Below are 14,009 nucleotides of genomic sequence, written 5' to 3'. Positions count from 1 at the left end.
GCTCAACCAGAACGTTACACTTTCCTCGTAGAGGACCAAATCTCAAGCTCGACTCGAGGGTTCATTCTTGACCTCGGAAACCTTTGAGGTTCGATTAGAAAGCTTTAATCTCCAGCACAACTCTTCATCAGGAGGTCTTCCTCACTCTCAAAGTCCTACTACTAGGAATCGACACGAGGGCGACACGATGCCTCATTTCTTTCTTCTCTGCTTAATCTCCCTCTTTTTCTTTGCTATCTCTTTGGTGAGTTGCTGCTTTACATGATTTGGCAGATCGAACGCTTTATTGTAGTCCAAATATTTTATTCCTCTTTCAAGACCTTGCAGTTTTGGAGTTATTACATGAAAAACAGAAGACTTGAAGTTGAAATAAATGGTAAAAGTTTGTAAACATGTTGGGCAAAAAAACTACCTTTTAGAGCGACGTCTTTATTAGTTTCTAATAGAAAATAATTCAACTTTGCAGCCGTTAATATCTTGACACCCATAATACACACACACACACACACACACACACACACACACACACACACACACACACACACACACACACACACACACACAGGAAGCTGTCTGTGAACCGTTAAATAGAACAAAACTCTTGCGAGAACAGAGGTGTCTGCGGCTCGTGTGACCTCGTTGAGTCTCGTTCTGGATTGAAGTGGTCGACTGAAGTCTTGGAGAGTCAAAAGTTAGAAAAAGTGTCTGACGTTGTTGGAATTTACACAAAAGTCAGTTCATTTTATTTGACGTCAGCCGCTGCTTTGTTACGTACAGAAGCATAGTATGTCCAAGTAAATCATCGGTGGGTGTTCACATTTAGATAGCTTTGACCCAAATTACACTTCAACGAGTACAGCTAGATCAAGCTAAAAAAAAGATTCAAACACACTCACACACAATTACATAAACACCTCCTAAATTTAAAAAAACGCCTATTAATTAATGTATACGGGGGATCTACAAGAGGCCTTTCAGAGTTGTGGTTAAATTACCCTGACATTTCTCATAATGTTACCAAACCGTCACGTCCTTCCTGCCCACATCTCTCAATCTCAGAGCCCCTGATTTGTATCAGACTTAAATCCCACAATACACACACACACACACACACACACACACACACACACACACACACACACACGCACACACACCCTATTTCAACTTTACATTTCTGTTCAATTGTATGAAATTAATTGCAACAGGGTCATTCTTCTTTCTGCCAGCAGGTGGAGCCAAAGAGGCCGATGCCGGCTTCCCATAGCCGAAAAATAGATACCTTTTTATTTCAGTTAATAATAGTTAAATATTGTGTGTAATATATATATATATGTATATATATATATATATATATATATATATATATATATATATATATATATATATATTATTGTTTGTGCCTGACTGTTAGTATTTTTTCAAGCATCATTTCTGCTGTTATTGGTGCTCACTGCTCTAATATGTATAATTTTCTCTCACAGCGTTGGATTATGTTGTAATACACATGGTGGCATCCATGGCCATCCTGTTGCTCTCCCTGAGCTTTCTTCCCTTGTTCTCCACCGTTAAAGAGTGTTTCCTTATCTAATACGAGCGTCTAAGAAAAGAGGAAGTCGTATGTTGCAAAGATTGTAAAGCCCTCTTGAGGCAAATTTGTGCTCTTATCATGAAATTGAATTTGAAAATTGAATGTCCTTGATGAAAGCCGAGCAATCTGGGTCCTCGTTGAGGCTTGAAGTGAAGATGCCGACGTGCTTTTTTAGAGTCTGCCTGATCGATTGGCGCGTCATGTTTTTGGGTTTTGTTGGAGAGTTCTCAGTGTCCTTTTTCACCCAACAATCAACCACATCTGGTGTTGTTTCTCCTCGGTTCCTCCTCCTCTTTAGGCCTCCACAATGTGAGACGTCTTCCACCTGCTCGCCACGACGCACACGACCACGCGCTTCCTGTCGGTGTGTGTAAAAGGGAGCGCGTAGGGGAGGAACAGCGCGCGCAGCATTCTTGGAAAGGTCACATGCGGAGTCATTGCACTTATTGACTCTGTCATCAGAGCCCTCGTCTGTCCGTCGCCCTCGTGGATCCCGAGGTCTCGTCTTTTTCAACCCTCCCTTCAACATGACGAGCCGCAACGCAACGCCACTACGGCGGACGCTCCCGAGTTCACGCGGGGTCACGGGCGAGTCAGTCGCCTTTCTTTGGCAATGCGGCGACATCATTGCACGCAAACATCCCTCTGTTGCGCAATCAGGATATGTGGTGAATATAGGAAGGGTGCTATCCAGGTACCACAGGTAGCATGGCACGCCAGCATCCCACAGTAATTATCTTAAGTGGAGTCTTCGCTTTTTTACGAGCGATTAATATCCAGAGACTCTGCGTAGACTCGTACTTTAGTGATTCCTCTTACAGTGTGGGTGTAACAAGGGACTTTGAGCAAGGCACAATGGCATCAGGAACATGTAGAGAGCAGGTTTAAAAATAGCCGAGTAATAAGACAAATACACTGCAAGAAGGTTCCTACCTTAAATACGTCTTTATTAATGCATATTTTGAATGAAAGAGGCTACTTTTTGCTATAGGAGTTCTCCTGATTCTTCAGTTATTAGAATTATGAAGCAGACTATTGATAATTTATCACTTTTTTGGTATTAATGTTTGTTTTTTTTAAAAGAAAAAAGATCAACAACAACCAAAGCGCAGTTACTGTATACATAATGTTATACTCAAAAACAATGTGTGTGTGTGTGTGTGTGTGTGTGTGTGTGTGTGTGTGTGTGTGTGTGTGTGTGTGTGAACCAATTTGTGGTTTTCAAGACAAAAATATCCCATCTTCTTTGGAAATTGACTCATGCTTTATATGAAGTAAGACATCAGAATAAATCATTTTTTTTATGATATTACCTTCCATTTCTTTTAGTGTACAGGGTGTGTGTGTGTGTGTGTGTGTGTGTGTGTGTGTGTGTGTGTGTGTGTGTGTGTGTGTGTGTGTGTGTGTGTGTGTGTGTGGAAGGGAGGAAGCTGAGGTATGATGGGATGGGAGGGCATGACTCCATGAAGGTATAAATATATTGAGTCGCAGTGTGAAATAAAAGGAACAAATTTCATTCATTGACAACAACTCATTCATCTGGAATAGAAATCAGCTTGTGAGTATTTTAAACTTCTTCTCTTCTAAATAGGAAACTAACTATGTTTCCATGTGTCAGCATCATTGAAAAGATTTTATTGTATTTAAAATGTGGATTATGATTTGATACACGTTCGGTTATTGCTGAGTTTGTTATTATTTTCACTGTTCAACATGCACACACATGTATTTAGATCAAAAGAAACCAGATGCTGACTTCTATCATTCATTCATAGTTTATAACAATTTACATCTTGCATTTTTGTAACAACCTATAACTTTATTGTATCTTTATCTCACTGGAAAGATATAATGTTTCTGCACAATCTCAAAATGTTATGACCTTTAAACGTCTGTCTCACAGATTTTAAAACATTTACATATTCCTTATTTCTTCTTCTGAAGGTGCATCATAGATCTGAGCGTCTAGAAAAAAAAGACGCCCACATACATTCAGGACTTACACTTAATCAGTAATAAGTCAAACGAGAACATTTCACAGTGTGAATCAGAATGAAATGAAACTCCAACAGGGTCACAGTGGAGAATATCAAATATGAATTTAAAGTGGAGCTTTTATTTTAAAACTAAAACCAATTTACACATCAACGGATGTCACTTGAATCTGTATTGAGACCGAAGACTGCAAGTTTGAAAATTAACAATAAAACACGAGACTTTCGTACAGAAAGTGTAGTGTTTCAGCCACATAACAAACTAAAACATGCTAATGCTAAACATGCTAATTTCTAATGATTTTGCTCATCGTGTTGTCAGCTCGATGGGGCAGTTCACGTCTAAACGCGGCGCCGGTGGCAGCGCCGGCTTGGTCCCCGGTGTTCTCCCTCGTGTCCACGTCTCACCCGATGATGAAGGACCTTCCAGGTACAACTCACAACACTTTGACGCTAGCGGCCAACAACAAGATGGCAACCTCCAACTTCCTCCGACCATCGTGGTCTCGGACACGGATTCAAGGTGTTTACTGGGTTTATTTTCACTTTCCGAAATCCGATTTTAAAGGGCCCACCACGGCAAACTGGAGTATCTTTTATTCTATATTTAGGAGCCGACCTCTTTGTGAAAGCAACTAAATGAAAGTAAACAAACAAGTTATAATACAATCAATTATTAATCTTTATATTATTTGCTGTCCCGGGGAAAGTTGTCCTAAAATCAAAAAGAAAGAAACAACTTTGCAGGCTTTAAAATAACCATTTCCCAGCATCTAGTGGCCATTAAAGGAACTGCAGTTCATGAGAATCGCAAATTACCTCCAACATTTTCTCCAATATTTGTATTTCTTTCCTTTTTTTTCAAACAACACCTCCTTTCCAACAGCGCATCAGAGCACCAGGGCTCCAGGATGGAGGTGCGGCGATCTTCCGTCTACAGCACGTTGGACCTGGTGCCGCAGCTGGAGCATTATGCCGGCACGCTGCAGAACCGGCACACCAGGAGCCGTCCGTCTCTGGAGGTTCTCCGCCGGTCGCTTGAGGTGCGTTTTTTCCCACCTTCGCAAATCCCACAGTAACTTCCATCGTCAAACTTATCGGAGCACCTTTCCACTCACACCATCATCATCATCATTGGGCTATTTAAAAATGGCTTTTCATTGTATTAAATGTGTTTTTTTCTCAGGAGTTGGAGGCTGATATCGAGTGCCCCGATACAGATTCACAAGTTAGTGGTCCAGTGAGTGGAAATGAAGCGTCGCAAGCTAAGGGGAAAGGTCCTGTTAGATTTGGCTGGGTGACTGGTGTCATGGTGAGCAAACTTGTATTTCAGTGTCGTCTACACGACGCTTGACACAAATATTTCACTGAGCTGTTTTTAATGGACTTTCACAGATCCGCTGCATGCTGAATATTTGGGGAGTTATCCTGTTCCTCCGCCTGTCATGGATCACATCTCAGGCTGGCATTTGTGAGTTCATTCATCCTTCCATACATTACTCACTCTCACTCTGTTCGGCGGCTGTCACACTACATTACGTCTTCCTCGCTCTCTTATATGACTTTGATTGAGTTACCTTTACCCTGAAGTTAAGGTCAAGTAAAGGAAAATGACCTAAAAAAAACCTAAAGGGTGGAAACGATCGGGCACAGGTCCTCAGTGTCTTAGGGTCCTTCGGCCTTAACCTACAAAATGTCAATCAAACACACCTGTACCAACCAGTAAGAGACTCAAAGTGACTACAAAGAGACAATAAAAAACAACAAAGAGACAAAAAGAGTCCCACAACAATGAAAAAGAAACGCAAAGGGACTCACAACGGCTATGAAAAATGGGCGGAACAACCAAAAAGAGTCACAAAATGACAAAGAGACACAAAATACATGAAAAGGAAATGCAACACGACTACAAACATTCATAATGATGAGTAACTTCTTTTGTCTCATCTCAGTGTTGACCTGGCTTATTATCCTGATGTCAGTGATGGTGACCTCAGTAACGGCACTCTCCATCTCCGCCATCGCCACCAACGGGAGGGTGACTTCAGGTCAGTCACTTGCTGGGTCTCAAAGTATCTCAAAGTCAGGCACTGGAAGACGGCTAAGGTTTGAAAACATCCCACATAAGGATGCTCGCAGTAATGTTTTGATTTTATCTAGTGTGCTAGATGTGGGATACACTTCAATTCCTCACACTTTTACATCTATGACAACCTTGTATCCGTGTATCACTTTCAGGTGGGGCGTATTTCATGATCTCCCGCTCCCTCGGTCCTGAAATCGGCGGTCCAATCGGGGTGGTGTTTTCCTTCGCCAACGCCCTGGCCTGTGCACTCAACACCGTCGGCTTTGCAGAGGTGGTCCGTGATTTAATGCAGGTGATTATGGCTCAAATAAATGTATGCGTGCTAGTTTATTTTCCATAGAAACCGCTAGAAACCTGTCACGTGGCTATCTTCCTCGCCATCTTCCGTCTTTTCAGTTCCGCCATGTTTACCGAATCAACTAAGGTGAAAGTTTTCATCGACCAGCCATGCAGGTCACCCGAAATATGTCCGAGCCATATTCTAGTTTATCATAAATAATTCATAGCGGGTCATATTTGGGCTGCAGTTAGACCACGAGTTGTAGTTTGGCCACCGTGGTTTCAGAGAATTTGACGACTTACTAAATCCCCACAAAGTTTACCCAAATTTAAGTCTGTATACATCCATTTCATGTTTGGTTTCTTGTGTTTTAAATTGGTTGTTTCAATAGGAGTTTGGTGTCGTCATGGTCGATCCAATCAATGACGTCCGCATCGTGGGTGTGATCACGGTGACTCTTCTTCTACTCATATCGTTCGCTGGAATGGCGTGGGAGTCCAAGGTGAGCGCATCCTGACACATCTCATTTCACTCGCGGTCTATCTTTTATTCATAAAGGTTTTCCCTTTTTCCCCTTCTCTCTCGTTCGTCTCTCAGGCTCAGCTGTTGTTCTTTGTAGTTCTCTTGGTTTCGTTGGCCAACTACTTGGTGGGCACATTCATACCGCCCAATGAAGAGAAACAAGCCCAGGGCATCTTTGGATACAACCGTATGTTCAGGCTTCTCAGGACAAACTGCCTTTTAATGCATCATTTCCTCACACGTTTTAAGTGTGTCAGTAAACAGTGGAGTGATTTTTTCGTTGCTTGTCACCAGGTGATATCCTCATATCGAACCTGAAACCAGACTGGAGAAGACCCGAGGACAACTTCTTCCAGATGTTCGCCATTTTCTTCCCTTCCACCATTGGCATCCTGTCTGGGGCCAACATCTCTGGAGACCTCAAGGTATGAAGAGAAAGAATCACGACCGCCAACGAGGAATACAGGAACGTTGAAACTGTGCATGATTTCCTTTTGCAGGACCCTGCTACTGCTATCCCCAAAGGCACCCTCATGGCCATTTTCTGGACTACAGTCTGCTATATAGTCATCCCTATAACTGTCGGTAAGCTACTCATTCAGCGTGCTTTCATTTGTCATTGGTTTGAGGCGCGAGGTAGTTTGGGAGGCCACAGAAGACATGGGGCCAAAGGATTTACTCATATAAAGGGCAGTGTCATCAGTATACTGCATGATTGTAGGGGTGTACACAGGCTTAGAAGCAAAGATTTAACAGACTTAATGACATCACACTGCACCCTTTAAACCCTTCTTAACTCATAATGGTACCACTATAAAGTCCCAATGAGCAAACAAACACCTCCAAAAAAATATTGGTTTACTTGGCGCCTAGAGACCCAATAAAACATCGTGTTTGTGCCAATTTCATAGATTTATACTTTGCTCTTTCCTTCCAGATTCTAAATTAGCTAATTATTCAGTGCAAATTAACTGTCAAGCATCTTCTTTGTTGGTGTGTAGCCTACATTGAATCTTCCGAGAAGTAATCATTGTAGCTATAATTCCTCCTTTTTTTCGGCAGCCAACTCTTCTCAGATGTCAAAGTTTCCAGAAACAAAACAATAGAGGTGAAATGTAACATTACACCAGAACTATACAGTTTACATCTTCATCCTTCTTCAGGGTCATGTGTGTTGCGGGACGCCTCCGGTAACATGAGCGACATTCTGACTGGAAACATCACCGACGGCTGTGTGGGTCTGGGATGTAACCTGGGCTGGAACTTCACAAAGTGCATCCAGTCACAGACCTGTGAATATGGTCTGGCCAACAATACAAAGGTATCATTAGATCCAAAGTATCACAGGATAAACGTACAACTATAACTTGGTTTTACACTGGCTTTGTAAAATCTCTGTTGCATGAAATATGATATTGTTAATACTCCTTCCAATGTCCATGAATCCAACCAGGTACTCGGCCAAATCTCAGGTTTCTACCACCTCATCACTGCTGGGGTCTTCGCAGCCAGCTTGTCGTCTGCCCTCGGCTTCCTCGTCTCCGCCCCTAAAGTCTTTCAGGTGTGAGGCCACGCCTTCTTTCTAAATATATACAACACAGTCCTTTAACTGCTCCACATCTATGCTAACATACATGTGGTCAATATATAAGACAATGCACATATTAATGAGCGTATATTGTCTGCCTTCTCTGCCAGTGTCTATGCAGAGACGAGATCTACCCGTACATTAGATTCTTTGCAAAAGGTTATGGGAAAAATGATGAGCCTCTCCGGGCCTATTTGCTCTGCTACATCATCGCTGTGGCTTTCATCCTCATTGGTGGGTGCAATGTAATACTGACTCTTTCGTGATTGTAGTTGTTATATAGTCCAATAAGGTGTTTTTGTTCTTGTGATGACATATTTAAGTAAGGAGCTTAATGACCTTTCATCGATTTCTCTCTCCTTCGTCGTTACAGCTGAGCTGAACACCATCGCAGCCTTGATCTCCAACTTCTTCCTGTGTTCCTACAGCCTCATCAACTTCAGCTGCTTTTACGCTTCCATCACCAACTCCCCCGGTGAGTTACCTGTTTGTCATTGACTTCCAAAAAAAAACGACCCAGGTGAACTGTCCAGCCGCCGCTATGGCTACGATTCAGGTTACGGAAACATCAACTATTACCAAGAAGCGGAAAAAGAGGTCTGGAGACAAAATTGGTCCCATAGTTTTCAATCGGTTAAATGACCATATTGCCCTCCTCTCCCCCCCTTTAGGTTGGAGGCCGTCGTTTCACTACTACAGTAAATGGACCGCTCTGTTCGGCGCCGTGGTCTCCGTGGCGCTGATGATCCTGTTCACCTGGTGGGCGGCTCTCACCACCTTCGGCATCATCTTCTTCCTGTTCGGCTACGTCAACTATAACAAGCCCAGTGAGTTGCAAACAGACTGTGAATCAAGAAACGCAACAATCCCTCTCTGCTCACCCAGAGCCACCTAACGCATGTGTGTGTGTGTGTGTTTGTGTGCCTGTGTGTCCGCAGAGGTGAACTGGGGTTCGTCGGTGCAGGCGGGGACATACAACATGGCTTTGTCGTACTCCGTCTCCCTGGCTGGTGTCGAGGATCACGTCAAGAACTTCAGGTGAGGGTCATATCACGCATCAATGATCAGTCTTCTGTCTGTCGTATCTGTCTCGCCCATTTTTTGACCTGGCGTCTGACCTGCGCCCCTTTAGACCACAATGCCTCGTGCTGACGGGGCCGCCAAGCCAGCGACCGGCAATGGTGGACTTCGTCGACTCCTTCACCAAACACATAAGCCTCATGATCTGTGGGGACATAATTATGGTCAGTCTTTTCGTCTCGATGTTTTTACCGCTCATGCTTTGTCTGTTGTTGTATCATGTGAAGGCGTCATTGATTTCCCGCCATGTCCAGGAGCAGGACAGGCAGACCCGGCCGCTCGACGCCACGGACTCGTTGGTGAAGTGGATGAACAGGAGGAAGGTGCGCTCGTTTTACACGCCTTTCACGGCCGACAGCCTCAGAGTTGGAGCTCGACACTTGCTGCAGGTAAAACACCTGCATGTGTTTAAAAATGCAAAATTACACAACTTCAATGCGTCTACTTCGTATTTTAGGATGTGCCATCTGTTGGGGGCAAAGTATTACAAACCTCCGATCATCCCGGGAATATCTGCATGGCAACTTTGTGTTTTTATTTGTTATTGTCGTTATTTTTCTTCTCATTTGACATTTCCTTTCAAGGCCTCTGGTCTTGGAAAGCTGAAGCCCAACACTCTGGTCCTCGGCTTCAAGGCAAACTGGAGGGAAAGTTCACCTGAAAGCATCGAAGATTACATCAACACCATATAGTGAGTGTATTCAAAGAAAAGTATTCAAATGAAACAGACAATTTTTTGGCTAAAATACAATCTCTATACGTAATACTAGTTATTATTTTGCATCACCATTTTTAACTTTTCTCTTTTCTAAAGCGATACCTTTGACGCCAACTACTGTTTGTGCATCTTGAGGATGATGGACGGGCAGGATATCTCTGACCAGTTTGATTTTGAAGGTTTAAAAAAAGTCCAGACGTCATAATCTCTTTGTCTTCATATTCTCCGCATGCTTTCCTAAAACACAACACATCTGTACAATATTAAACAAAACAAAGACGATGATGGAGCATGTTTTCCCCTCTCCTCCAGTGAACCAGGGCTTTGAGTCTGATGAAACGGTTGAAAACGACCACCAGCTATCTCCTGAGAGGGAATCAGGTGAGCATCATGCAGCAGGTATTGCTTTGTGATGGTGGAGCATCAGGTACACCTCACCCGTACATTATCGTACAATATTGGAACATCTCAGAGTGCATTATTGTCATTATACTGCAGCGGACAACATCTCCGATAGAGGCGACATTGATCAGATCAAGACGGTGTTTCAAAATGACCAAGGGAAGAAGACCATTGACGTCTACTGGATAGCTGACGATGGAGGTTAGTTCCTGTGTGATAACCAATGACATGTAGCTTTAGTAGCTGCAACAATGGCCAGTGGACACACGCCGCAGTATTTCTCCTCTTCTTCTCCTTCTTTTAAAGGTCTGACCCTGCTGGTTCCTTACCTGCTCACCAGGAGGAAACGCTGGCACCGCAGTCAGATCCGCGTCTTCATCGTGGGAGACGAACAGAACATGGAGGAAGGCCGCAAGGAGTAGGTTTTTCCCTGTTTTACCTCCTTGGATTGGTGAAAGATTATGGAATAATAACAAATAGTAATAAGTCAACCTTTTCCACCCGTTTCTGGTGAGCACAAGACGGCTATCCGCTCTGTTGTGTTACCAAAACAATGTGTATGAATATGTTTTGCGGATTGTAAGTAGATCTCTGGGGTATTTTGTGTGCTTGTGCTGAGACTTTGACTGTTTCTTTCAGGATGATCGCTCTGCTGAAGAGGTTTCGCTTGGATTGCAGCAACGTCACAGTCATGACGGACAGCGAGAGGCATCCAAACCCCAAAAAGTATGTCTGGAAACATTACCATTCACTGAAATCTGAATCTTTGACACAGGAAGGGGATCATTCTTAAAGGGCCGGCGTTATGGATTGTTACGCACACAAATAAATGCTACGATCACATAATGTTTGTTTAGGTGAAACACAATACAAGAATACATTGTTTGTAGTTTTAATACATTGAACCTTCTTGTCCGTCTGCTCTTGCCGCCTCTCAGCCTCAGTAGGTTCGTGGACAGTGTCGCCCCCTTCAGGCTGCAGGATGAACAGCAGGACAGCGTCTCGGTTCAGGAACTGAGACAAAGCGCCCCGTGGAAAATATCAGACAAAGAATTTGAGGCCTTCAAACTTAAGGTGTGTGTATGTGCACGTGTGTGTGTGTGTGCATGTGTGCGTGTGTACATTCAAGTCGACAAACATTAGTTTTGATTAGTGTCTTCCCGCGTTAATAAACTCTGTTAAATGTCTCTAATTGATTCCCCGTTCACAGTCTGAGAGGAAAGTGAGGCTGAATGAAATCATCCGGAGGAATTCCCAACATGCTGCTCTCGTGCTTGTGTGAGTACACAGTTCAGATTATCAGTCCGGTTATGATCAGTGGAAATATGACATCAAGGCTCATCTGATATCCTGTAAACTGAGCATATTTAATACAAATGGGCTGCTGCCGTTTCCCCTGTAGACTTCTCACCGACCTGTGAAGAGAGGCTGGTCAGTAGTTCTGATATCAGTAGATTTCCATTTGTTTTGGAGGGAAATGATGAAAACAAAATAAGATGCAATTTAGCATTCATAAGCATTACATGAACATGTATTAAAGGTTTTATAGAACACTATATAATGCAGCTGTGAGCAGCTATGAGGTCATACGTCTTTATTAATGTACAGCATTTGTTACATGGATGACCTTTTTTTCTTATATTATAATTCACCAACATTTATAGTGGTTGAAAAGTACATTGATAAACAATTATGTGTGCTTACAACTGCATTATGTGTTATTATGCAAGGTTCAAAACCGTTTTTTGTTTATGTCATCCTACCTTTTAGCATAATATACAGTAAACAACATGTAAACAGCCCTCTTTCAGCACGAGGAGATGAATACCACACATTGTGTGATGGCCACAGGGATGCAAAATCATGCACGGAAAGCCATGCCCATGAGTATTTCCATGTCCGTGTGATTCAGAGAAGACATAAGAGTTTGGAAAGATGAGGGACTCTTTGGGTTCGATGCAAACCACCCTGTGCACTCATTTGAATTTGGTAACATTTTCCTCATTCATGTGCAGGTTTGTTGTACTCATGTAAATGTGCTGGTTTCCTCCAGGAGCCTCCCTGTCCCGCACAGAGACTGCACCAGCGCTCTGTACATGGCCTGGCTGGACACGCTGACCTGCGGCCTCCACTGCCCGGCGGTGTTGATACGAGGAAACCAGCAGAACGTGCTCACTTTCTACTGCCAATGAATCCGGACTGGACGCTAGATTAAGCTGCATCCACTGAATTATATATAAACATAAAGAATGGAGGAGGATGGAGGACAACACCAATGCAGATGCTTGTATTCAAGATTAACGTCAATGCCATCTTAGTCGGTCACACACGGCAAACAGCCAGTGAAAGCAAAGAGAGAGGAAGAGTAGAGGACCTCTGAGACGCTTAGGGCCCACAATCTGGAACAGGAAGTGATACAAGATGCACCCAGACCCAAAGAGAAGGACTTTAAACTCGACCTATAGGTAGTACAGTAGTCTTAGATCAGCTACAAGCAGATTGTGTCATGCATTACGGCCTTTAGGAGCCGATCACACCGGACTTTTAAAAGCGCAGGCTTGACAAAACCGCGCCAGGAGGAAGAAAAAGTCCCCAAAAAAGCGGCGTTTTTGGGTTCACGATATTTTTGGGAAAAAACAGGAAAAAGTACAGCGAGTGCCACCATCTGTTCCGCGCAAATTGAAGAGCTTTCAGTTGTACTTTCGTCTGAGCAGGAGTCAGTTGGAGCGTCTTCTGAGCAGCAGAGTCGTGTTTCCATCTAGAATTGTAAAGCTCTTCGTAATTAAACACCGCTAATGTTAGCGCCTCGTTGGCGGTCGCCATTTTCTTCCGAGTTCCCCACTGACAGGAAGTATAAAGCCCGCCTCTTGCTTGATCCGATTGGCCTTGCGCTTAAAAGTTGAGAATATTTCAACTTTTAGGCGTTTAAAAGGCGCGTAGGAAAACAACGGTTTTGCTAGCGACGCGTTTTTGAGAATCGTGTCTGGTGTGATCGATCCCTTATGGAGGTTTTTGCATTTGGTTTGCCTCTCTAGACGTTTATACTGGTTTTACCTTCATTTCTCACTCCACTATGTAGATACTGTATCGTTGCTGTTCATGAAATAAACAATCTAATCCAATTTAAATGATCTCTGAGAATGAAAAGAGACACATGAATTGTTTGAAATGCTCCATACGTCTGCTCCGGAAGTGAAAGTCTGGTCTTTTTTCTTTTTTTTTGGCAGCAAGAATTGTGTTACATGTTTGGAAGTTTGTATTTGAAGTGTTATCTTATTATGTGAGTGAATATTAAACACAGATGTGCAGCGTTTAATGCGATTGAACTGGGAGAGATGTCTCATACATGTAACTTATAAACAACACAATACTATAACTTCATAGCTACTGAGCCAACTCCACTTGCATAACATTTGATAATTGTTGACTTTATTTTGCGGATCAGATTTTATTCTGCAGCCTCACCACTAGATGCCACTAAATCCTCCACAAATCTACTTTTGGATGTATATCTTTAATTTTACTTTGTTGACTGTATATCTATCATAGAAATATGTTTTTATTGGCTGGAATTGAGGCAATAAACTTTGTATTTAAACACAAATATCAATAAACATGGAAATAACTGTGAAACACATGTTAACTTTTTGTTCACATTACCAATGTAAACCAAGCCATTTAAATGTTTGGGCAGTTTAGATTACATCTTTTTTAAAAGAGATATTCTTCATAGCAATACTAATACTGTTCA

At 42.8% G+C, this 14,009-nt stretch overlaps 1 protein-coding gene across 1 annotated transcript; it reads left to right on the top strand.

Moving 5' to 3' along the window:
- The first annotated feature begins 4,493 nt into the window (after window positions 1-4,493).
- Window positions 4,494-12,450, top strand: LOC137791949 (solute carrier family 12 member 3-like). Its single transcript, XM_068587168.1, has 26 exons — window positions 4,494-4,625; window positions 4,769-4,894; window positions 4,978-5,053; window positions 5,535-5,630; window positions 5,821-5,960; window positions 6,340-6,450; window positions 6,546-6,657; window positions 6,765-6,895; window positions 6,971-7,055; window positions 7,634-7,791; window positions 7,924-8,031; window positions 8,169-8,292; window positions 8,432-8,533; window positions 8,730-8,885; window positions 8,997-9,096; window positions 9,191-9,302; window positions 9,393-9,527; window positions 9,723-9,829; window positions 9,953-10,035; window positions 10,169-10,237; window positions 10,355-10,459; window positions 10,565-10,676; window positions 10,898-10,984; window positions 11,197-11,332; window positions 11,469-11,536; window positions 12,312-12,450. Exons 1-26 carry the CDS (start codon window positions 4,494-4,496, stop codon window positions 12,448-12,450), a joined length of 2,910 nt encoding a protein of 969 aa, XP_068443269.1.
- Window positions 12,451-14,009: the final 1,559 nt, after the last annotated feature.

This window comes from Clinocottus analis, unplaced genomic scaffold (genome assembly GCF_023055335.1).
Source record: "Clinocottus analis isolate CAN_PGR_092001 unplaced genomic scaffold, fCliAna1.0.p SCAF_21, whole genome shotgun sequence".
Taxonomy (NCBI): domain Eukaryota; kingdom Metazoa; phylum Chordata; class Actinopteri; order Perciformes; family Cottidae; genus Clinocottus; species Clinocottus analis.
Note: the sequence above shows the minus strand (reverse complement) of the source record. Positions and strands in the feature narration are given on the sequence as shown.

Coding starts and splice junctions, on each gene's coding strand:
- LOC137791949 (XM_068587168.1), top strand. CDS start 4,494: ATGGAGGTGCGGCGATCTTCCGTCTACAGCACGTTGGACCTGGTGCCG. Junction 6,451..6,545: donor GAATGGCGTGGGAGTCCAAG/GTGAGCGCATCC, acceptor TTCGTCTCTCAG/GCTCAGCTGTTGTTCTTTGT. Junction 8,032..8,168: donor CCGCCCCTAAAGTCTTTCAG/GTGTGAGGCCAC, acceptor CTTCTCTGCCAG/TGTCTATGCAGAGACGAGAT.